The sequence below is a fragment of the Budorcas taxicolor genome, chromosome 3 (assembly GCF_023091745.1).
Source record: "Budorcas taxicolor isolate Tak-1 chromosome 3, Takin1.1, whole genome shotgun sequence".
NCBI lineage: Eukaryota > Metazoa > Chordata > Mammalia > Artiodactyla > Bovidae > Budorcas > Budorcas taxicolor.
The window spans coordinates 69,574,241-69,601,080 of record NC_068912.1 but is presented as its reverse complement, the minus strand read 5'-3'; the positions used below and the strand labels follow the sequence as shown (position 1 = coordinate 69,601,080).

Below are 26,840 nucleotides of genomic sequence, written 5' to 3'. Positions count from 1 at the left end.
CACCACAGTTCAAAAGTATCAATTATTCAGTACTCAGGTTCCTTTATAGCCCAACTCTCACTCCATACATGACTACGGGAAAACCATAGCCTTGAATAGATGGACCTTTGTTGACAATGTCTCTGCTTTTTAATATTTTGTCTAGGTTGTTCATAACTTTTCTTCCAAGTAGCAAGCTCTTTTAATTTCATGGCTGCAGTCACCATCTGCAGTGATTTTAGAGCCCCAAAATAAAGTATGTCACTGTTTTCATTGTTTCCCCATCTATTTGCCATGAAGTGATGGGACCGGATGCAATGATCTTAGTTTTCTGAATGTTGAGCTTTAAGCCAACTTTTTCACTCTCCTCTTTCATGTTCAACAAGAGGCTCTTTAGTTCTTCACTTTCTGCCATAAGGTGGTGTCTCTGCATATCTAAGGTTATTGATATTTCTCCTGGCAATCCTGATTCCAGCTTGTGCTTCTTCCAGCCCAGTGTTTCTCATGATGTACTCTGCATATAAGTTAAATAAGCAGGGTAACAGTTGAGCTATTTCAAATCCTGAAAGATGATGCTGTGAAAGTGCTGCACTCAATATGCCAGCAAATTTGGAAAACTCAGCAGTGGCCACAGGACTGGAAAAGGTCAGTTTTCATTCCAATCCCAAAGAAAGGCAATGCCAAAGAATGCTCAAACTACTGCACAATGGCACTCATCTCACACACTAGTAAAGTAATGCTCAAAATTCTCCAAGCCAGGCTTCAGTGATACGTGAACCATGAACTTCCAGATGTTCAGGCTAGTTTTAGAAAAGGCAGAGGAACCAGAGATCAAATTGCCAACATCTTCTGGATCATGGAAAAAGCAAGAGAGTTCCAGAAAAACATCTATTTCTGCTTTATTGACTATGCCAAAGCCTTTGACTGTGTGGATCACAATAAACTGTGGAAAATTCTGAAAGAGAAGGGAATACCAGACCACCTGACCTACCTCTTGAGAAACCTATATGCAGGTCAGGAAACAACAGTTAGAACTGGACATGGAACAACAGACTGGTTCCAAATAGGAAAAGGAGTACGTCAAGTCTGTATATTGTCACCCTGCTTATTTAACTTATATGCAGAGTACATCATGAGAAATGCTGGGCTGGAAGAAGCACAAGCTGGAATCAAGATTGCCGGGAGAAATATCAGTCACCTCATATATGCAGATGACACCACCCTTATGGCAGAAAGTGAAGAGAAACTAAAAGGCCTCTTGATGAAAGTGATAGTGGAGAGTGAAAAAGTTGGCTTAAAGCTCAACATTCAGAAAACGAAGATAATGGCATCTGGTCCCATCACTTCATTAGAAATAGATGGGGAAACAGTGGAAACAGTGTCAGACTTTATTTTTTGGGGCTCCTAAATCACTGCAGATGGTGATTGCAGCCATGAAATTGAAGGACGCTTACTCCTTGGAAGGAAAGTTATGACCAACCTAGATAGCATATTCAAAAGCAGAGACATTACTTTGCCAACAAAGGTCCATCTAGTCAAGGCTATGATTTTTCCAGTGGTTATGTATGGATGTGAGAGTTGGACTGTGAAGAAAGCTGAGTGCCAAAGAATTGATGCTTTTGAACTGTGGTGTTGGAGAAGACTCTTGAGAGTTCGTTGGACTGCAAGGAGATCCAACCAGTCCATTCTGAAGGAGATCAGCCCTGGGATTTCTTTGGAAGGAATGATGCTAAAACTGAAACTCCAATACTTTGGCCACCTCATGCAAAGAGTTGACTCATTGGAAAAGAGTCTGATGCTGGGAAGGATTGGGGGCAGGAGGAGAAGGGGACGACCGAGGATGAGATGGCTGGATGGCATCACCGACTCGATGGATGTGAGTCTGATTGAACTCCGGGAGTTGGTGATGGACAGGGAGACCTGGTGTGCTGTGGTTCTTGGGGTTGCAAAGAGTCGGACACGACTGAGCGACTGCACTGAACTGAACTGAACTGAACAACATACAGCCTTTACGTACTCCTTTTCCTATTTGGAAGAAGTCTGTTGTTCCATGTCCAGTTCTAACTGTTGCTTCCTGACCTGCATAGAGGTTTCACAAGAGGCAGGTCAGGGGATCTGGTATTCCCATCTCTTTCAGAATTTTCCACAGTTTGTTTTGATCTACACAGTCAAAGGCTTTGGCATAGTCAATAAAGCAGAAGTACATGCTTTTGTGGAACTCTCTTGCTTTTTCCATGATCCAGCAGATGTTGGCAATTTGATCTCTGGTTCCTCTGCCTTTTCTAAATCCAGCTTGAACATCTGGAAGTTCATGGTTCATGTACTGTTGTAGCCTAGCTGTCTTGGAGAATTTTGCGCATTATGTGAGATGAGTGCAATTGTGTGTTAGTTTGAGCATTCTTTGGCATTGCCTTTCCTTGGGATTGAAATGAAAACTGACCTTTTCCAGTCTTGTCGCCGTTGCTGAGCTTTCCAGATTTGTTGGCATATTGAGTGCAGCACTTTCACAGCATCATCATCCAGGATTTGAAATAGCTCCACTGGAATTTCATCATCTTTCGTGATTTGAAATAGCTCAACTGGAATTCCATTACCTCCACAAGCTTTGTTTTAGTGACGCTTCCTAAGGCCCACTTGACTTTACATTCCAGGATGTCTGGCTCTAGGTGAGTGATCACACCATCATGATTATCTGGGTCGTGAAAATCTTTTTTGTATAGTTCTGTGTATTCTTGCCACCTCTTCTTTATATCTTCTGCTTCTGTTAGGTCCATACCATTTCTGTCCTTTATCAAGCCCATCTTTGCATGAAATGTTCCCTTGGTATCTCTAATTTTCTTGAAGAGATCTCTAGTCTTTCCCATTCTATTGTTTTCCTCTATTTCTTTGCATGGATCACTGAGGAAGGCTTTCTTATCTCTCCTTGCTATTGTTTGGAGCTCTGCATTCAAATGTGTATATCTTTCCATTTCTCCTTTGCCTTTTGAGTCTTTTCTTTTCTCAGCTATTTGTAAGGGCTTGTCAGACAACCAATTTGCCTTTTTACATTTCTTTTTCTTGAGGATGGTTTTGATCAGTGCCTCTTGTACAATGTTCATATGTACCTCCGTCCATAGTTCTTCAGGCACTCTATCAGATCTAATCCCTTGAATCTATTTGTCACTTTCACTGTATAATTATAAAGGATCTGATTTAGGTCATACCTGAATGGTCTAGTGGTTTTCCCTACTATCTTCAATTTAATCCTGAATTTCGCAATAAGGAGAAAATCTAGAAACTATGAGGAAAATTAACATAATCAATTCTTAAAATTATCAATACAGATTTTTAATGGCTTCATTATATTTTATTAAATACAAGGGCCACAATTTACTGCCATCCACATATTATTAGATATCTGTAGAGTTTCCAATATATTGTTATTACAAATAATACTTTAAAGAACATATCAGTGTTACTCTAGGATTGTCTTTGAATGATCTTTAATATACTGAAATTTATGGTATCCCATTTTTGTTGAAAATAAGTGGGTCATTGGCTTAAGTCCAGGAAACACTGTTACAGAAGCCCTTTTAAAGATAGCCTATTTTAAAGAACTAGCGATTTAGAGATCTGTATGATCTTTTTACCACCTGGTGCTTTCTTTGTCCTTCATAGTGTGAAGGTTTTGTTGGCAATGTCTAGGATTTTTTGAGTTACTGAGGCTAAGAACTACCACCCTGGCTCAGAATTTACTTGTCTCTAATAGGCAATGAGGACCTGTGTAGACATCAACTTACATATCGTAAACTCAACCTGACATGATTAAATCATATCATTCAACCTCACCCAAATTTCTGGTTTTCTTAATTGCCCATAATAATTCTACCCTGTATTTTGTTAACACTTTCCTAATCTTATTTTTTAAATATGTTTTATATCTTGGAATAATGAGCTCTACAGTTACTGTTGGGTGACATGGGAACACAAGAGAAATATTCTGAGCCTTGTTTTTGCTGTTTTTGGTGGTAGAGAGAGCTGTTGTTTGTTTGTTTGTTTTTTTTACCCTTTCATTACCAACTTTTATAGAAACTAAATTGGTTATGAAGAATCAGGAGATCATATAAAAACTCAGGTATTACTAGAAAAGAAAAGGTCCAATGAGAAAGAAGAATTTTTTTTTCTAAAAATGTGGGTTTCTGTTTTGTTTTTTCTTTATGATGAAGAGATAGAAAACTTACTTTCAGAAATGAAAACTTCTGTTATGATTAACATTGGAAAGGAATTTGATGGAAGATTCTTGCTTGTTTGTTTCAGCTTCAGAGTTATTGTCAGCAGCAGGCTAGATGTCTTGAAAAGCCCACCTGCCACTCATTGAAGACGCTCAAGCTGTGCCCCTCATCTTTGAAAGGTGGAATGGTTTATCCATAGAAACAGTGACAAAAAACTATTCTAACTACTGTACCGTCTAGCTTTTTAGCAGCTACTCAGATCTCAGCCTTCCAATAGCTCATTTCATACAACATTTTAAAATATGACTTCTCATAAAGCTCACTGGTCCAATTTATCCATCACAATTATATTTTTTACTAACCAGGGTCTTCATGAATTTTAATAAAATTCTGCAGAATGATGACATCTTGTCTAAATCAAATAATATGAAATATCCCACCTATTTATAAACTGTCTCTGGGTAAAAGAGGATGGAAGACCTATTTTATGAATTTCAGTCCTCTTATGAAGTCTTAAGTAGGACTAATGCAAAAGTGATTTCCACATTCCAGCTTAGACAGTAAAATCAGCAAGGTGGCCATACTCACTCATTGGGGGTGCCCTTCTGGCCACAAAAGTAGCCCTGGCTGTCTGTAGGATAGGCCACTCTTCTGGGGTCACCATTGACCCAGGCTGTAGGAACAAGAAAAGACAAAACAATCAGCAACAGCTGGCTAAAGGCAGTCTGATTTGAGAAATTAGAATGCACCACTGCAATACACTAACCTCTCCCTTCAGTGACAAAAGATTATTGATTTTCTTCAAAGAGTAATTTCTTAATGAAAAGCAAAATAAAATACGGATGAATCAGTCAGAAAGCACATTTATTATTCTCTCAGGATTCATCTGGGTTGTAGCCAAAGCATGAGGTAACACATTTAGAAAATGACATTTATTAAAATGCGAATTAGAGGGCACACTACAAATGCTTGGTTGGCAAGAAGTCACTTTTGCTAGGGCTCAAAATGAAATGATTTCATATCAGAGCTAATAAATCTACAGTAAATACTATGATGTAATTCTTTTAGGCTATACATAAGTGAAGACCATTTCAAAATTTCAAGAAATGAAACTATAATGCCCAATTCAAATTGGCTAGTTGTTTATGATCTGTTATGACACTGTAAAGGCTAACAGTAGCAGCTTTTGAAGTAACACAATAAAAATTCAGTATACATTTTGTCTAGTAATCTCAAACTGCCTATAAATATCCAGTGTTTTCAAACTTCATAAAATTGAAGACTTGATTCTGTTTTCTTTGAAGATGCTAGGTAGGGTCATATAAATTCATCATCCTTATTTTCTAAGAATTATACACTTGCCAGCTATATTACAGAACCACACAAAGTAATATATGCTAGCTAAATTGGGAGATACTCTAATTCTAACTGAATGCTTATAATTTCTGTAATTCGATTAATGCAATTCTATGTGGCAACCTGAAAGTGAAAGTGTTAGTCGTTCAGGAATGTACAACTCTGTGTGACCCCCACGGACTGTAGTCCATCAGGCTCCTCTGTCATGGAATTCTCCAAGGAAAAAATATTGGAGCGGGTAGCCATTCCATTCTCTAAGAGATCTCCCAACCCAGGGATCAAACCCAGGTTTCCCACATTGCAGGCAGGCTCTTTACTGTCTGAGCCACTTTCTATCTCCCTAGGAACTTCCCTGGATTGGGAAGATCCCCTGGAGAAGGCAATGGCTACCCACGCCACTATTCTTGCCTAGAGAATCCCATGGACAGAGGAGCCTGGCAGGCTATAATCCATGAGGTCACAAAGAGCCAGACACGACTGAGCAACTAACACTTTCATGTGGCACGGAAGTTTGTGGGAGAATGAAACCATGTATATGTATGGCTGAGTTTCCTTGCTGTTCACCTGAAACTATCACAACATTTTTATCAGTTATACTCCCAATATAAAATAAAAAGTAAAAAAAAAAAAAAAGTTCCTAAAAATTTGGAAGATGCATTGGGTCACCGAACGTTTGCCTCTGCATATGAAAAACCTATCTCTGTCCTTTGCTTCTTTTAACATTGGCCCAGCTATCTCCTTACCCACATTGAATGGATTTGACAGTTCATGTTACAATTCAATCACTCATATATACACAGCCTGTGTGACTTGGAAAGATAAAAATAAATCAATTCTGAATGAGAATTTTAATATGGAAAAGAAATTTTTCTCAATTTTTATCATCCATCCAAGCCTTTCCTTTTAGTATCCAAGCACCCAGAAAAGTCTCCATTGTCTAATTCTTTCTCCAATGTCATAGAGACTAAATCAGTTTCATCTTCTAAATACCTTCTTATAAAATCTGACTCATTCAGGCAGTTCTCTCCCATCTTCATCTCCCAGAATAAAGAAAGTGGATTATAAATAAGGCATTTAAATGACAACTTAGTGTTCAATGTACAATGTCTCTAGACACTGTTTTATTAAATTCTGTTTTTATAACTTAGTTCATCAGATACCTAAGAGATCTAATTTTACAAACTCTATTTTCTGTAATATATTTCTTTAAACTTTATCCCTAAATGTTTTAGTCCTTTTTTACATGCCTAATTCAAAATGGGCGCCTAAAGAACCATTTCATCCTCTGTCGTCCCCTTCTCCTCCTGCCCCTCCCAAACTTTCCCAGCATCAGGGTCTTTCCAATGAATCAGTTCTTCGCATCAGGATGAGATGGTTGAATGGCATCACTGACTCAATGGACAAGAATTTGAACAAGCTCTGGGAGTTGGTGATGGACAGGAAAGCCTGGTGCGCTGAATTCCATGGGGTTTTAAAGAGTCAGACACGATGGAGCGACTGAACTGAAATGAAAGAAGCATTGGGATTGCAGCATTTGCTGCTTAATATTTTTATGACCCTGAAAAAGTCACTGAAATGTTTCAGTTGTGGCTTTCTAATTTGTTACTAAAAATGGTTATAGTAACACCCAATCCCAAAGAATGCTGAGAATATGAAAGAAGATAAAGTGGAATGCCTAATGTGGTACTAGGCATACAATGCGGACCTAATAATGCAAGTTCCTGTCTTACTTGGATTTCATGGAAACCAAACACTGATGCAGGTAGCTAATTAGCAAAGCGATTTTAGTTAAGTGAAAGTGAAGAGAGTGAGACAGGGAAGGGAGCAAAGTCAATAAAGGGCATCTTAATGAGTGGGATAATGTCGTGAGTGAGGTGACTCTGTGATGCTGGGGACCTTCTCAGGAACCATATAGAACATCAGCCCATGCCGCCATGTCAGTGGGCATGAGGAAACTATCTGCCATAGCTGCAAGCAAACTTAGAAGGACTGAGGGGTTGAGGGATTGTGGTAACACCTGCAATAGTTGTTGTTGTTGTTTTTTTTTTTTGGTCATCCTCAGTCATCCAATTAAAGAAATTACTAAATGACCTCTGTATGTCCTGTACTAGAAGTCAATACCGGTTTAGTTTATGTCAAAGTTCTCAACAAACACATGAAAATGAGAGAATAAGGTCTATAGAAGACTTGGAGACGAGGTGGGACCTGGGAAAGACTGGGAAATGACTAGGATTTGAGAAGGAATCGGGAAGGTGACCAGGAGTAGGGAAGGAATTATAGATTGATGAAACAGTGTCATAATAAGAGGCTTCAATTTATTAAATGCTTACATATATCAAGTATTATGCTAAATGTATTACATCCATTTCTCATTTGAGTCTCACAATAGCCTGTGAAGTGGATATTATTTTCACTTCAATTATTTGCAGCTTGGAGTTTTATTTACTTCTTAAGATCTCTCAGGTTTTAAGCAGCATAAACAAGGTTTGAACTTAGGAATGTTGCTCTCTAGGGCTCATGGTTTAAACATTAGAGTATAGTCGCTATACTGCTGTCTACTAAAAAGTAGATTAGGAGAGAGCTTGTTAACAGTGGGAAACTACAAGATATCAGCATAATGAGGATCAGCAGTATGTTAGACACATATGGTAGGAAAGGAGATACCACAGGTAATTTTGGAGCCTCTGCCATCTGTACAAAAGAGCTTTGTACTTGGCAGGACAAAGCATCTGGCTGACAGGGATCCAATGCCGAGGGACGATGGAGGGAAAGATGAAGATGGAAGTGTCAAGGGAAGAGTTTTCCTTGATTTTGTAGTTTTGAATTACTAAGTGGCTGCTATACCTTTCCATGCAGCCTCTAGCACAGAAGTGTTGCTGCAGACGCTCTGTGTTTGAGCTAGAACATCAAGACTTTGAGCTGAAAGTTGCAAGGGTCAGTTCAAACAAGTCACCTCAATCAAGGATATCTAGTTCTCTCTCTGTGTCTTTATTGAATTTATTACAACATTGCTTGTTTTATGCTTTGGTGTTTTGGCTGTGAGGCATGCAGGATCTTAGCTTGCTGACTAGGGGTCGAACCTGCAGCCCCTGCATTGGAAGGCAAAGTCTTATCCACTGGATTACGAGGAAAGTCCCTCTAGTTCTCTTGGTCTTCTTCATTAAGTCCACATCTCTCCGCACTTCCACTGGAGGAATATGGCGGGGGGTGGGGGGGTGGGGAGAGAGGCGGGGAAAGGAAATATGCAGTAGCAGTGATTCTGTCCCTTAGTACAGCAAGGGCTTCTCACATTTTACTCCCTTTCTTGCAATTTCTCTCCATGGAAATTCAAGAACTGTGCTGTCCAATATGGATAGCTACTAACCACATGTCTACTTCACACACAAATGTGGCTTATCTGAAGCGAGCCACACTATAACTGTGAAATATATTTCAGGTTTTAAAGACAGTATGAACGAATAACAAAAAAGAATGTAAATATCTCATTAATACTATTTATGTTGATTATATCTGAAATTATAATATTTGGTTATGGTTAATTTTTAAAGGTATATTATTATAACTAATTTCATCTGTTTCTTTTTACTCCCATAAATGTAGCTACTAGGAAATTTTACATTACATATATGACTCACTTGGGTTTCTCCAGGATAGATCTGTTTTAGACTATTTCCCCACAAACATCAGGGCTCCTCATATAAGGTAATTAACAGTGCCATAGCATCATGGCTATGTGAGTCCCTCTCAGCCCTATCATACTCAACACATCCTTTTTATAACAAATATTTGACAATGCTCCTTTTATAAAAATCTTGAAATAATATTTCTAAAACATAACTTATCTACCACAAATTCTTTTAAAAACAATAAAGTGTACTAACTGTAATGTAAATGATAAATTTAAAATTAATTTAAAATTAAACAGTATGCATATAAATATGCAAATGCTCACATGTAACTAAACTAGATGACACAATGGAATAGTCAGATGCTTGCACCTATAGATAGAATCATTGAATATAACCGTTATAATTGCCAGAGGATTCAAGCAATTGTGCAGGAGATTCAAATACTACAAGTGGTGTTATTAGTCACATGATTTTCCTAAATGAACAAATTTTATTAAATTACAACAAAAAATACAATCTTTCTTCAAATTTTCTTGGTAGATATTAAAACCACACAAAAATTAAAATGTGTGATTTTGAAACAGAAGTTCTAGATTCAAGTATTTAAAAGCAAATTGTCACCTACATAAGTGGGACATGGGAAAGTTGGCAGGAAGTGCAGAATTGTCCTATATATTGCCAGGCTTCTATCTTCCCTGGCTCCCACCCTCCCACCCACCCATCCTCTCATTAATAGATAGTAATACCTCCAAAACATTGTAACAATCAAAAAATCAATTTTCCCAAAGATCTCCTATGCAGTGGTATTGCTCCAGTTGAGAATCACTGATTTAGATGTTAATTCACATTCTGAAAAATCTAAAATATATATATATATAAATTTCACATTATTTTCTCCCAGATTGTTGGGGGGATATGCTCTCATGGAGTTATTATAATTTAATCCCATGTACTTGTAAAAATTCACTTGTTTATTTTTTTATAGTCCACATATAAGTGATACAGTATTTATCTTTCTCCATCTGATCTAATTGCTAAGTTACATCAGTCATGTCTGACTGTGCGACCCCATAGATGGCGGCCCACCAGGCTCCCGTCCCTGGGATTCTCCAGGCAAGAGTACTGGAGTAGGTTGCCATTTCCTTCTCCAACGCATGAAAGTGAAAAGTGAAAGTGAAGTTGTTCAGTCGTGTCCGACTCTTCGTGACCCCATGGACTGCAGCTTACCAGGCTCCTCCATCCATGGGATTTCCCAGGCAAGAGTAATGGAGTGGGTTGCCATTGCTTTCTCTGCCATCTGATCTATTTAACTAAACATAATTCCCTCCAAGTTCATCCTTGGTGTTGCAAATGGTGAAATTTTCACTCTATTTTATGGCTGAGCACTATTCCACTGTATGTATTTGTATATGCACACATAGACACACACACCACATCTTCTTTGTCCAGTCATCTATTGTTGGGCATTTAAGTTGCTTCCATTATCTTGGCAATTTATAAATAATGCTGCTATGAAGACTGCAATACACATGTCTTTTCAAACTAGTGTTATTGTTTCTTTGAAGTGGAATTTCAGGGTCATATGGTAGTTGTATCTTTTGTTCTTTTGAGAAACCTCTGCTCTGTTTTCCATAGTGGTTGCACCAATTTACAATTCCACTAACAGTGTACAAGGGTTCCCTTTTCTCTGAGTCCTCGCCATTTGTTATTTGTGTTCTTTTTTGAAAATATTTGTTCTTAAAAGTATGAGGTGATAACTAGTGGTACTTTTAATTTGCATTTCTCTGATGATTAATATGTTGATCATCTTTTCAAGTGCCCATTGGCCATCAGTGTGTAGTCTTTTTAAAACGATATATTTTAAAATTTGTATAGAAGAAGAAAATACTTCAAATAGCCAAGGCAATCTTAAAAAAAAGAACAGAGCTGGAGGAACCATGCTTCCTAACTTCAGACTATACAACAAAGCTACAGTAATCAAAACACTGTGGTATTGGTTTAAAAATAAAAAGACACATAGAACAATAGAGCAGAACAGAAAGTCCAGAGACAAACTCACACATTTATAGCTAATGTACAGGAAAGGAGGCAAAAATATATAATGGAGAAAAGACAATTTCTTCAGTAGGTGGTGTTGGGAAAACTGGAGACCTAGATGCAAAAGAATGAAATCAGAACATTCTCTAACACCATATACAAAAATAATCTTAAAATGGATTAAAGACCTATATGTAAGATTAATTCAGTTCAGTTCAGTCACTCAGTCGTGTTTGACTCCTTGTGACCCCATGCACTGTAGCACACCAGGCCTCCCTGTGCATCGCCAACTCCTGGAGTTTACTCAAACTTGCGCCCACTGAGTTGGTGATGCCATCCGACCATCTCATCCTCTGCCGTCCCTTTCTTCTCCCACCTTCAATCTTTCCCATCATCCCGATCTTTTCAAAAGAGTCACTTCTTCACATCTGGTGGCCAAAGTATTGGAGTTTCAGCTTCAACATCGGTCCTTCCAATAAACACTCGGGATTGATCTCCTTTAGGATGGACTGGTTGGATCTCTTTGCAGTCCAAGGAACTGTCAAGAGTCTTCTCTAACATCACAGTTCAAAAGCATCAATTCTTCTGTGCTCACCTTTCTTTATAGTCCAACTATCACATCCATACGAAACTACTGAAAAGATAGTAGCCTTGACTAGTTGGACCTTTGTTGGCAAAGCATGGCTCTGCTTTTTAATATGCTGTCCACGTTAGTTGTAACTTTTTTTCCAAGGAGCAAACATCTTTGAATTTCAGGGCTGCAGTCACCATCTGCAGTGATTTTGGAGCCCCCCAAAATAAAGTCTGACACTGTTTTCACTTTTCCCCATCTATTTGCCATGAAGTGATGGGGCAGGATGCCATGATCTTCGTTTTCTGAATGTTGAGCTTTAAGCCAACTTTTTCACTCTCCTCTTTCACTTTCATCAAGAGGCTCTTCAGTTCTTCTTCACTTTCTGCCATAGGGTGGTGTCATCTGCATATCTGAGGTTATTGATATTTCTCCTGGCAATCTTGATACCAGCTTGTGCTTCATCCAGCCCAGCGTCTCTCATGATGTATTCTGCATAGAACTTAAATAAGCAGGGTGACAATATACAGCATTGATGTACTCCTTTCCCGATTTGGAACCAGTTTGTTGTTCCATGTCCAGTTCTAACTGTTGCTTCCTGACATGCATACAGATTTCTCAGGAGGCAGGTCAGGTGTTCTGGTATTCCCATCTGTTTAAGAATTTTCCATGGTTTCTTGTGATCCATAGAGTCTAAAGCTTTGGCCTAGTCAATAAAGCAGAAGTACATGTTTTTTCTGGAACTCTTGGTTTTTCGATGATCCAACAGATGTTGGCAATTTGATCCCTGATTCCTATGCCTTTTATAACTCCAGCTTGAACATCTGAAAGTTCATGGTTCATGTACTGTTGAAGCCTGGCTTGGAGAATTTTGATCATTTCTTTGCTAGCATGTGGGATGAGTGCAATTGTGCAGTAGTTTCAGCATTCTTTGGCATTGCCTTTCTTTGGGATTGAAATGAAAACTGACCTTTTCCAGTCTTGTGGCCACTGCTGAGTTTTCCAAATTTGCTGGCATATTGAGTGCAATACTTTCACAGCATCATCTTTAGGATTTGAAATAGCTCAACTGGAATTCCATCACCTCCACTAGCTTGGTTCGTTGTGATGCTTTCTAAGGCCCACTTGACTTCACATTCCAGGATGTCTGGCTCTATGTGAGTGATCACACCATCGTGATTATTGTGGTCATGAAGATCTTTTTTGTACAGTTCTTCTGTGTATTCTTGCCACCTCTTTTTAATATCTTCTGCTTCTGTTAGGTCCATACCATTTCTGTCCTTTATTGAGCCCATCTTCGCATGAAATGTTCCCTTGGTATCTCTAATTTTCTTGAAGAGACCTCCAGTCTTTCCCATTCTATTGTTTTCCTCTATTTCTTTGCATGGATCACCGAGGAAGGCTTTCTTATTTCTCCTTGCTATTCTTTGGAACTCTGCATTCAAATGGGTATATATTTCCTTTTCTCCTTTGCCTTTCACTTCTCTTCTTTTCTCAGGTATTTGTAACACCTCCCCAGACAGCAATTTTGCTTTTTTGCATTTGTTTTTCATGGGGATGGTCTTCTTGTCTCCTGCACAATGTCCTTAATTCATCAGGCACTCTATTACATCTAGTCCCTTAAATCTATTTCTCACTTCCACTACATAATAATAAGGGATTTAATTTAGGTCATACCTGAATGGTCTAGTGGTTTTTCCTACTTTCTTCAGTTAAGTCTGAATTTGGCAATAAGGAGTTCATGATCTGATCAGTCAGCTCCCAGTCTTGTTTTTGCTGACTATATAGGGCTTTTCCATCTTTGGCTGCATAGAATATAATCAATCTTATTTTGGTATTGACCATCTGGTGATGTCCATGTGCAGAGTCTTCTCTTGTTTTGTTGGAAGATGGTGTTTGCTATGACCAGTGCTTTCTCTTGGCAAAACTCTATTAGCCTTTGCCCTGCTTCATTCTGTACGCCAAGGGCAAATTTTCCTGTTACTCCAGGTGTTTCTTGACTTCCTACTTTTGCATTCATCTTCTATAATGAAAAGGATATCTTTTTTGAGTGTTAGTTCTAAAAAATTTTGTAGGTCTTCATAGAACTGTTCAATTCAGCTTCTTCAACATTACTGGTTAGGTCACAGACTTGGATTTTCGTGATATTGAATGGTTTGCCTTGGAAATGAACCAAGATCATTCTATCATTTTTGAAATTGCATCCAAGAACTGAATTTCAGACTTTTTTTGTTGACTATGATGGCTACTCCATTTCTTCAGGGATTCTTGCCCAAAGTAGTAGATATAATAGTTCTGAGTTAAATTCACCCATTCCAGTCCATTTTAGGTCACTGATTCCTAAAATGTTGACATTCACTCTTTCTATCTCCTGTTTGACCATTTCCAATTTGCCTCAATTCATAGACCTAACATTCCAGGTTCCTATACAATATTGCTCTTTACAGCAGTGGACCTTGCTTCCATCACCAGTCACATCCACAACTGGGTGTTGTTTTTGTTTTGGCTCTATCTCTTCATTCTTTCTGGAGTTATTTCTCCACTGATCTCCAGTGGCATATTGGGCACCTACCAACCTGGGAAGTTCATCTTTCAGTGTCTTATCTTTTTGCCTTCTCATACTATTCATGGGGTTCTCAGGGCAAGAATATTGAAGTGGATTGCTATTCCCTTCTCCAGTGGACCACATTTTGTCAGAACTCTCCACCATGACCCATCTGCTTTTGGTGGCCCTACATGGCATGGCTCATAGTTTCATTGTTTAGACAAGGCTGTGGTCCATGTGATCAGATTGGTTAGTTTTCTGTGATTGTGGTTTTCAGTCTGTAGGTCCTCTAATGGAGAAGGATAAGAGGCTTTTGGAAGCTTCCTAATGGGAGGGACTGACTGAGGGGGAAACTGGGTCTTGTTCTGATGGGCAGGGCCACACTCAGTTCAGTTCAGTTCAGTTCAGTTGCTCAGTCATGTCCGACTCTTTGCGACCCCATGAATTGCAGTATGCCAGGCCTCCCTGTCCATCATCAACTCCCAGAGTTCACTCAAACTCACGTCCATCGAGTCGGTGATGCCATCCAGCCATCTCATCCTCTGTCGTCCCCTTCTCCTCCTGCCCCCAATCCCTCTCAGCATCAGAGTTTTTCCAATGAGTCAACTCTTGACATGAGGTGGCCAAAGTATTGGAGTTTCAGCTTTAGCATCAGGCCTTCCAATGAACACCCAGGACTGATCTCCTTTAGAATGGACTGGTTGGATCTCCTTGCAGTCCAAGGGACTCTCAAGAGTCTTCTCCAACACCACAGTTCAAAAGCATCAATTCTTTGTGGTTCAGTTTTCTTTATAGTCCAATTCTTACATCCATACATGACCACAGGAAAAACCATAGCCTTGACTAGATGGACCTTTGTTGGCAAAGTAATGTCTCTGCTTTTTAATACTCTGTCTAGGTTGGTCATAACTTTCCTTCCAAGGAGTAAATGTCTTTTAATTTCATGGCTGTAATCACCATCTGCAGTGATTTAGGAGCCCCCCAAAATAAAGTCTGACACTGTTTCCACTGTTTCCCCATCTATTTCTCATGAAGTGATGGGACCAGATGCCATAATCTTAGTTTCCTGAATGTTGAGCTTTAAGCCAACTTTTTCACTCTCCTCTTTCACTTTCATCAAGAGGCTCTTCAGTTCCTCTTCACTTTCTGCCATAAGAGTGGTGTCATCTGCATATCTGAGGTTATTGATATTTCTCCTAGCAATCTTGATTCCAGCTTTTGCTTCTTTCAGCCCAGCGTTTCTCATGATGAATGGGCCATGCTCAGTAAAACCTTAGTCCAATTTTCTGTCGACTGGTGGTGCTATGTTCCCTCCCTGCTATGTAAGATTGGAATGTACATTGGATTCCAATGTAAGATTGGAAACCATAAAACTCCTAGAAGAAAATAGGCTGAATAGTCTTTGACAAAAATGTAGAAGACTTTTGGAACTGTCTCCTAAAGCAAAGTAATAAAATAAATAAATGTGACCTAATTAAACATGACTGAGTGACTTCACTTTCACTTTTCACTTTGATGCATTGGAGAAGGAAATGGCAACCCACTCCAGTGTTCTTGCCTGGAGAATCCCAGGGATGGGGGAGCCTGGTGGGCTGCCGTCTCTGGGGTCGCACAGAGTCGGACATGACTGAAACGACTTAGCAGCAGCAACAAGTGAACTTAAAAGCTTTTGCACAGCAAAGGAAACCATGAACAAAATCAAAACATAACCTATTGAATTGGAGAAAATATTTGCAAATGATATGGCCAAGATGGGGTTAATATCCAAATTCTATAAACAGCTCCTACAACTTAACATCAAAAAAGCCAACAACTTGATTAAGAAATAGGCAGAAGACCTGAGTAATCTCATTTTCTCTTTTAAATTAAATTTTATAGGTGAATAGTTGTTTTACATGGAGAAAGAAATGACAATGGCACTCCAGTACTCTTGCCTGGAAAATCCCATGGACAGAAGAGCCTGCGAGGCTACAGTCCATGGGGTTGTCAAGAGTTGGACACGAGTGAGCGACTTCACGTTCACTTTTCCCTTTCAGTCATTGGAGAAGGAAATGGCAACCCACTCCAGTGTTCTTGCATGGAGAATCCCAGGAACAGAGGAGCCTGATGGGCTGCTGTCTATGGGGTCACACACAGTTGGACACGACTGAAGTGACTTAGCAGCAGAAGCAGTTGTTTTACAATGTTGTGTTAATTTTCTGCTGTACAGCAAAGTCAATCAGCTATATGTATACATATACCCCATTCATTTACTTTTATTCAGCTGATCACCATGTATAAGTTCAGTTCAGTTTAGTTTCTCAGTCATATCCAACTCTTTGTGACCCCATGGACTGCAGCACACCAGGCTTACCTGTCCATCACCAACACCCAAAGTTTGCTCAAACTCAAGTGCATCAAGTCAGTGATGCCATCCAACCATCTTGTCCTCTGTTGTCCCCTTCTCCTCCTGCCTTCTATCTTTTCTAGCATTAGGGTCTTTTCAAATGTCTCAGTTCTTTGCATCAGGTCACCAAAATATTGGAGTTTCGGCTTCAGCATCAGTCCTTCCAATGAATATGCAAGGTTTATTTCCTTTAGGATTGACTAGTTTGATCTCCTTGCAGTCCAAGGGACTCTCAAGAGCCTTCTCCAACACCACAGTTCAAAAGCATAAATTCTTCACCACTCACCTTTCTTTATAGTCCAACTCTCACATCCATACATGACTACTGGAAAAACCATAGCTTTGACTAGACAGACCTTTGTCAGCAAAGTAATGTCTCTGCTTTTTATTATGATGTTGTGGTTGGTCATAGCTTTTCTTCCAAGGAGCAAGCATCTTTTAATTTCATGGCTGCAGATCACCATGTACAGCAGCTTTCAAATATGTCTATAAATTATTTGACTTTTTTTTTTTTTCAGATAGTGTGCTTAATGTCCTATCCCTTGAGTGTGGACTGGACTTAGTGACTGTTTCTAGTGAATAGAATGTGACAGAATAACATTTGATGACTTCCTAGAATAGGTCATAAAAGGCAATGCAGCTTTCTCTTTGCTCTCCCTCTCTCCCTTTAGATCAGTAGCTCTATGGGAAGCCATATGACATGACATGAGGACACTCAGACAGTCCTACAGATAAAGCCCACATTATTGTCAGCAGTTAGTGAGAACTGAAGCTTCCCGCTAACATCCATGCAAGGGAACTATCTAGAAGGCTAATCCCTGACCACAGTCAAGCCTTCAGCTGATTGTGACTTTGGCTTACATCTTGACTGCTAATTCATGAAGAACTCAGAGCCAGAGCTACCCAACTTTAAGCTATTCCCAATTTCTGAAACTGTGAGATAAGAAATGTTTCTTTGAGTGATTTTCTGGTGACTGAGTGGTTAACAGTCTGCTTGCTCATGCAAGGAACATGGGTTGAATCCCTGGTCTGGGAAGATTCCACACACCCCAGGACAACTAAGCCCCATGCACCCAGCTACTGAGCCTGTGCTCCAGAGCCTGTGCTCTGCAACAGGAGAAGCCACCCCAATGAGAAGCCTGCACACCACTACTTGAAAGTTGCCCCCACTTGCTGTAAGTAGAGAAAGCTTATGCAGCAACAAAGATCCAGCACAGCCTAAAATAAATAAAATTTTAAAAATATTTTTTTTAATTTAAAGAATGTTTATTTTACCTTGCCAAGTTTGGGAGTAATTTCCTATGCAGCAATAGATAATTAACTCCCATATAGCTTTAAAAATCTTTTATATACTTAAAGGAAGCAGTTAAATCTTTCTCTCCTTCCACATAAATATTCATAATACTTAAATTTTATTTTCTATTTGATTTGTGTTGTCACATTTTGAACTCATAGCTACAACAGCTAGGATTTAATTATTTTTTGTTGCTTCACTATATGATTTAATACGTGGAGACTGCAAATTGATTTACAATATTCCTTAGGGCCTATCTAACCAATCATACAGTATCTGATACCGATTTACCGTATTTCTTTTAAAAAAGTTAGCAGAGGGATTTGCCTGAGGATCCAGGGGTTAAGACTTCACCTTCTAGTGCAGAGGGTGCAGGTTTGATCCCTAGCTGGAGGTCTAGGACCCCACGTGTCTCACACCCAGAAAACCAAAACATAAACCAGAAGCAATACTATAAAAGTTCACGCAAAAAGCTTTATCTTAAAGTAACAGTCTAGAATACAGCAAACTCCCATTCATTCATCTTTACTGAATTGTCAGTCATCAAATTTCTATTAACTATCATTCATTCATTCATTTGGCCTTACTATGAGATAGGCACATAAAGACTCTGAAAATATAGAGATGAACACATTTATACTTAGTAGAACACTAATTAATAATTAGCACATTGTCCCTAAGGAAACTATGTATCACCCTGTTTGGCCAGTGAAGAGGGAAGATGGTTTCTGAAGAATGATAATGGATTTGCTTAAGCTTAACCAAGTCACGCTCTTAATTTTAGCTACTGTTAAAGTTGTAGTCTCTCTACTAGAATAAATCAAAGCAGCTTCGGTCAGCTTGGACGCAGCAACTGATCTATTAATAACAAAAGCTTTCACAAATGCTTTGCCAGTAAGTATAAAACACCAGGAGCATTTGCTTTCACCTGGTAGGGATAGTGCTGCAGCCTCACTGTCTCCCCTCAGAGTTACATGACCCCCTCGCTCTTTGTCACAGTTTAGTCTGCAGGGTTTGAATAATATCTTTCTTCACAGGATACCACACAAGTCCCTCACACTGATGGCATCATGCTCATAAGATCTGGAGAGTACCGGATGGCATGCAATCCAGATGTCTAACAAAGACATATGTGTGCTCATGGAAGGGAGATAAATCTCATGAAAATAGTCCTTCAGTGAAGATCTAAGGGTCGGGCAGTGATATCTCCTCCAAAGTAAAAGATAAGCTGCTGTACCTTGCCCTGTCTGTTATTAAAAAAAGAGGCACAGCATTTAATGGCTGCCCCAAGAAATTAAGTGCTTTTCAGATAATCCAGGTTACTGTACTAGCAGGTCTGCCACTAGATCTGTATGGCAGAGTGGACTCAATGGTACTTAAAATATCCATCAGAGAGCAGGATGTTATATGTCAGCTGTGGCAAATGCCTATTAGAGGATCACAGATGTTCCTATGACTTTGGAGAAAATTCATATCCTTTTAGCAAATAACTGCTCTTCTTTTGAGAAGTAGCTTCTGAACCTTGCATAATCACCTAATGACATGAGAAACCCATCAGGGAACTGAATGCTATCTGATCCATCAAGCCTAAAGTTGGCTGTGCCCAACATTGCACTCCATTATTGAGTAGAAGTGCTATATCCATATAATGCTGGAGAAGGTCATGAAGGCACAAAGAAGTTACATAAGAAAATTGCTCAATATAACAGTCTGCTGACTCCTGAGGCATAGCTTCAACACATACCCATGGCTCATGGAAAGGTCCCTATGATTATTTAACTTAAGAAAAAAATCAAATCATATTTATAGATGGTTATGGAGGATCTGTTGGCACTGATCAGGAGGCATTTTTCTGATTATCTCCTTTGACAGAAAGAAGACATGAACTGAATCGCTTATCTATTCATAGACAGAGGCCAATGGTTTGACCACATTATCACAAACTGGAAAAGAAAAAAATACTAGGCAACCAATGGCAAGAAAGCTTAAAAAATATTAGAAGTACTGACCTCCAAATGCACTCAGAATATGAAGATACTTAGGTCTCATGTGGCTGCTTAGACCCCTCTATAGAGATAGTTTTCAATAACCAGACGAAAAAGTACTTGAAAGTGAAGAGGAACTAAAAAGCCTCTTGATGAAAGTGAAAGAGGAGAGTGAAAAAATTGGCTTAAAGCTCAACTTTCAGAAAACGAAGATCATGGCATCTGGTCCCATCACTTCATGGGAAATAGATGGGGAAACAGTGGAAACAGTGTCAGACTTTTTTTGGGGGGGGGGGCTCCAAAATCACTGCAGATAGTGATTGCAGCCATGAAATTAAAAGATTGTTTACTCCTTGGAAGGAAAGTTATGACCAACCTAGAGAGCATATTAAAAAGCAGAGATATTACTTTGCCAACAAAGGTCCATCTAGTCAAGGCTATGGTTTTTCCAGTGGTCATGTATGGATGTGAGAGTTGGACTGTCAAGAAAGCTGAGTGCCAAAGAATTGATGCTTTTGAACTGTGGAGTTGGAGAAGACTCTTGAGAGTCCCTTGGACTGCAAGGAGATCCAACCAGTCCATCCTAAATGAGACCAGTCCTGGGTATACATTGGAAGGACTAATGCTGAGGCTGAAACTCCAATACTTTAGCCACCTGATGCGAAGAGCTGACTCATTAGAAAAGACCATGATGCTGGGAGGGATTGGGGGCAGGAGGAGAAGGGGACGACAGAGGATGAGATGGCTGCATGGCATCACTGACTTGATGCACTGACTTGATGCACATGAGTCTGGGTGAACTCCAGGAGATGGTGATGGACAGGGAGGCCTGGCGTGCTGCAATTCATGGGGTTGCAGAGTCGGACACGACTGAGTGACTGAACTGAACTGAATCTTGACAACAGGAATGAAGACTGTATGTGGATTTTGGATAACACAGACTTTTATTTACACTGACTTGGATCAGAGCAATGCTTATGTGCAAATTTGTCAGGAGTGGATGACTAACACTCAACTCAATCAGCCAGAATAGCTAGTCTTATGGAACAAAATACCCCATGGAAGATCCAATTAATACACCACCTAGGAAGCAATATCTTTCAAGGTTGGGCTGCTGTTTTCTAGAATACAGAAGAATCCTAGCAGCAAATAGATGTTATACCCACATGAGATAATTGCAGCGAGTTCAATAAAGAAATATTTACAAAGGTATGAGCAGAGCTAAGGAAAAGAAGAGCTGGTTCAAAACCCAGAGGTTAGCTACAATAGAATCATTGTTACCTCTAGACCTGAAAGGGCAAAGGAGGAAGGAGTTCCCCAAATCCAGAGAGAGAAGCCAAATGGAAAAGAGTTGACTAACTGGACTTGGGCCTTATGTAGAGAGGTGAAACTCACCTGTGGTGACCTACCAGCAAGAGAGTCAGAGGAATAATTTCCATTAAGCCATTTCTCTTCTACTCCAATCTACCGGTGTTTTGTTTGTTTGTTTTATGTTAATTTTTTGGCTCAGCTGTGTTGCATGTGGGATCTTAGTTCCCTAATCAGGGATCAAACTTGCATCCCCTGCACTGGAAGTGAAGACTCTTAGCCTCTGGATCACCAGAGAAGTCCGCCCAAGCTATTGTTGATACCTGCCCCCTGCCCAGCGCAAACCAAGTAGGGAGCCAGTGGACAAGAGAGCCTGTTGGTGCCATCATAAATGCCAGCTTCTCAGGGACAGAGCAGGGTGAAGAGGCAGATAGAGAAGAAATCCAAAGGGAAAAGGAAAAATGCCCTGTTCATATTCTGAACAAATGACCAGCCTACTCACGGGGGAAACTTTAGATATATTCAGCAAGACATTTGGGACTCCATTAAAAACAAACAGAAAACTACCAGAGATATAATGTTTTCAGATTCTTTTGTCAGGATTTACTGCCACGTAGGGCAGCAAAAGGAAAGAACAGAAAGACACATATTCTAAATTTCAGAGTCTCTAAAATGGAAGGCATGAGAGAAAGAAAGAAGTAAAAGATGGGGAAAAGCAGATATTTAAAGCATATTTGTAACTAATAATAATATATAGAATTGAAGGAAAATAGAAAAACCACCAAATAACCAAGAGATAAAATTAGAGTTTTCACACCATCTTTTTTTAAAAATATTTATTTATTTTTGGCTACCCTGGGTCTTCATTGCTGCCTGAGGGCTTTCTCTAGTTTTACAGAGTGAGGGCTACTCTCTAGCTGCAGTGTGCAGGCTTCTCATTGTTGTGCCCAGGCTCTAGGGCACCCAGGCTTCAGTAGTGGTGGCACACGGGCTTAGTTGCCCCATGGTATGTGGGATCGTCCAGGATCAGGGATCAAACCCGTGTGTCCTGAGTTGGCAGGAGGATTCTTTACCACCAAGCCACCAAGGAAGCCCCTTTGTCATTTTTCTGTGTTAGCAGGTCTGACTCTATGCTTGCTATTAATGTATTCATATGCTTCTCTTTCTAGTTAAATAGATGTTCATCTACTACTATTTACAAGGTTTTGATCCACACTAAAGTGGTTGGAAACAATGAAAACAGAAAAATTTGTTCATTCTTTTCTTTATTCACTCTACAAATGCTTTCTGGGTGTCTACTATGTGGCAGCAGTATGCTAGATGCTGAGTATATAAATGTCCCTGCTGTCTCAGGTCCTACAGTTGACCGGGGGAAACAGATCTCAATGCATTATTCACACAAACATGAAATTTCAATTCTGACAAGCACTAGAAAGGAGCAATACATAGTACAAAGAGAGCGATTCATAGGGGCAGATGACCGAAAGAGGGAAGTCAGGGACGATGTCCCTGTGAAGTAAAACAGAACCAGGGATCTGAAAAATGAACAAAGTATAAAGAGACTTCCAGGAGACGGACACAGGGACAAAGGCCCTGTGAGGGGAGGGGCAAGATGGGTCCTGGGAATGGAAAGAAGACCAGTGTAGTGCACACATGGGCTGGAACATGGTCCAAGATAGGGATGGAGAGGCAGTATCTTACGTTATTTTATATAATGAACTACAGGGAGATTATTTTAGCATAACAGGATTGTTAGTGCCAGACATGCAATCCACAGGAGAGGCTCTGTTCAAGTGGGTCCTTCTCTTCCTATTTTCCTTGAAAAACGAATAGTCACCACACATTCAGTACCACTCATCTTGGTGTTTACTAGCTTAATTTTGGTTCTGTAGCTGGAAACCACTGCTTTATGTCAAGGAAGAGTTTTTCACTGCTTCTAAAAAGTGATGCAATTTATTTTATCTGAAAATGTACGTGTAATCTTCATTATTAATCTCTACTAGTAAATAAACTTTTTGGAGAGATCTATGAAAACCTTTCAGGTCTTCCTGGACCAAAAAAAAAAAGAAAAAAGCCCAAAGAATGAGATACTGTCTGACATAATTTTGTTTATAGCACACACATTGATTGAAAGAAAGAAACCAAATCTGTACTAATAAGTGTGGATTATCATAAAGAATATGCTCCTCTCTCTAGTGGGTACATAATAGAGGCTAATTTTGCAAATGATCACTGAATGTAAACAATGACACTGCAGCAAAGTGAATATAAACTCGGTCTCACGGAGCAAGGCTGCAGCTCTCAGATTTTTCATAATTATTGCTGCAAAATAACACCTGCTTTTCACTTATTCCTCTAGTGCCATTCTCTCACACTCTCTGTTTTAAGCCTAACTCTGTGGAATTAGATGAGGGAAGGGAAGGAGTGAGAGGAAGCATTTAGAAGAGTATCATGGTTCTGGTCTGGCCTCTCCCTCAGTAACCTTTATTACTCATCTTCTTTGTTAAATAAAATGCAGTATAGCATGGTGACTAATAGCACAGCTCCAGAATTAAGCTGCCTGGATTATAGTGGTGAATAGATTAAATGACAAAGTCACATAGCAATCAATAAAAATCAAGACAAACTATCTCTCCCCCTTAATTTTCTCACCATTGAAAAAAAAACCTTTTAATCTTACATTGAAGTATAGCTGACTAACAACGTTGTGATAGTTTCAGGTGGATAGCAAAGGGACTCAGCCATATATATATACCTGTGTGTGTGTGTATATAGTTGCATATATATATATATATATATATATATATATATATATATGTATATATACATATACATATACACACAAATGGATCCAATCTCCACCAGACTTCCCTCCCATCCAGGCTGCCACATAACACTTAGAAATAAATTTTTAAAAACCCTTTAAGTGTAGCTGATGTATGCATCTTTCTCTGTGTTGGGAGTGAGGAGAGACAGAAAGAGAAGAAGGGAATTATTTGTGAACTACTCCTATTTGGGTAATTCATAGCAGAGTAGCAAAGACTGGTAAGAGATGGGTGAAAACTTAATTCAGGCAAATTATCCTTTCACTCATGGTCAAGGCAAGGTATCTTACTAAAGTTCCAGGAGCAAGTAGTATTATCTAATATTTTCTCTTATATCCAAACATTTGCCAAGCATGTTCTGCTGTGCTCTAGGGATGAGTCAGAAGTTGCAGCCATTGCAAAGCCCTCTGTCAAGGAGAAAATGTGATTAGACCAACTGCTTGCACTGACACTTAAAAATTAACTGCAAATCTGTTTGGGGCAGCTAAGGCATTCCCTCAACACTTGCTGGCTGGGAATTTTGGCATTCTAATCATTACTTTGTATCCCTTAAAGGTACATTTTAACTGTTTTAATATGTGAGGAACAGGTCTGCCAAATTGTGCTTATGGCTTTTTAACACAAGCAATTTACAAATGCAATGAAGCAGGTAATAGGACACATGATACCGAATTTGAAAATCTGTGTTGATGACACTGCTGCTGGAGAAACACTTTTGGAAGCAGCCCTGTCTCCAGTTGCCTGGATAAGAAAAATGTTGTTTCTCATTTCACAGGTGGCCTCTTCCACCCAATAGTGAGCCTAGGGTCATGTCCTTGAGCATAAATCAGTCTCTTTCATGCTAACAATATTCCACTTGAGATCTTCTGGGACCCGTGCACTCAACAAAATACAACAAGCAGGAAAAATCTCACACAACATCAAAAAAAATCTGTTCGAGTAATGGTCAAAAATAAGTGCGTTCCTTTTAAAATGAAGACTTCCAAAGTAATGTATAATAGTTTTATCTGTAAACATCTGTATATTTATCAAGGGTGCAAAAGGACATTTAATACTGGTTCTGGTTATTTACAAATACAATAAATTCTTCATTAAGAAAAGTTTACTAGAACAATTTTAAAGACAATGGAACTGGAATTATTTAACTTTCTTACCTTTTTTGGGTAAAAAAGTAATTTTGCTAAAACAATGTTTCCAAGCTGTGATCTGACAGGCAGGCTCATTTTAGTTCCAAAGTAGAGTAAAGGTAGTGTGACTTCCTGTCATATTCACTTTTTATCACCAGTGTTCACTTACAGTGAATATTAGGATCATACCAGCAATCTCACAAACTCTAAAGGGATGACTCTGTAGCATAATCTTTATAATTATATTTGCTTATTTCTTTATTAGTAAGAGAGATTGCCCACTGCTTTTCTGCATAGAAAGAGGCAAAATGTCACCTTGGAATTATCTTTGTTTGTCAAAAGTTCACCTGAGGGATCTCTCAGTTACGAAAATATGGTTTCTCCCATCTTCATATCCCTTGGGAAAGGAAGGTTAATTAGCTTCAAAAAAGGGAAGGGACAAGAATTAAATTTTTCTTCTTGAAATTTCACTTTAGGATAGAATAAAATGACCCTGAACCATATCTATAGGCCAAAAGTAATACAAATACCCCAAAGGAGGACTTTCCATGAAGGCAGAGACTGGGCTGATGTCCTAGACTTGACAGAAGGGTCTAAGAGTAGGGACTAAATTCTCAGGAGGATGGGGGCATAGTAAGTAAAAACTACAGTTTTGGATCCTAGCATAGGAAACCACTATGAGTGGAAGGATCCAGATAAGCAATTCACTAAGAAATTATATCAAATGGCACCAAACAAAGCATCAGAACACCAGTCGACTATAAGATTTCTCTCTCCAACAAGAAAATGGAAACAAGACTGACCTCTCCTTGGCATTTCAGGGTAGTCCAGGTCAGAGTAGAGATAAAATGCTGGATTTCATTAAGAAATGAATGGAAAAGGAGACATGTGACTGTATTGTTACCCTAAGACAATGAACATATACTTTAATGCTAGAAATGATAGGATCAAGTTTGACTGTGCATGCATGCTTAATCACTAAATTGTGTCCCACTGGGCTCCTCTCTCCATGCGATTTCCCAGGCAAGAATATTGGAGAGGATTGCCATTTCCTTCTCCACAGGATCTAAACCCACATCTCTTGCATTAGCAGGTGGGTTCTTTACCACTGAGCCACCAGGGAAGCCCACATTTGATTATTAATTCAGCTATTTTGTTTATTCTCTACCTCATCCCATAAGGGTTTCCCAGATGGCTCAGTGGTAGAATCCACCTGCCAATGCAGGAGACGCAGGGGATGCGAGTTCAATCCCTGGGTCAGGGAGATTGCCTGGAGGAGGAAATGGCAACCCACTCCAGTACTCTTGCCAGAAAAATCCTATGAACAGAGGAGCCTGGAGTACTACAGTTAATGGGGTTGCAAAGAGTCGGACACAACTGAGCAACTGAACGTGAAAACTCTTCCATGAAGGATTTAAGACTGTATTATGTAAACCTCCTTCTTTCTATCCTTGGTACTTTTAGTCCTACTGTTCCCAGTCAATCAATGATGGCTTCCTTTAATCTTTTGTACGGATCTATAAATTACGTGCATTTTGGACTCTTTTGTTGATCATGATGGCTACTCCATTTCTTCTAAGGGATTAC

At 39.4% G+C, this 26,840-nt stretch overlaps 1 protein-coding gene across 1 annotated transcript in view; it reads right to left on the bottom strand.

Moving 5' to 3' along the window:
* SLC44A5 (solute carrier family 44 member 5) overlaps positions 1–26,840 on the bottom strand; it is a 166,841-nt gene that overhangs the window by 75,799 nt on the left and 64,202 nt on the right. The window contains exon 4 of the mRNA XM_052638052.1: positions 4,779–4,863. Coding sequence (XP_052494012.1) covers positions 4,779–4,863 — 85 coding nt within the window. The remainder of the gene's footprint in view (positions 1–4,778; positions 4,864–26,840) is intronic.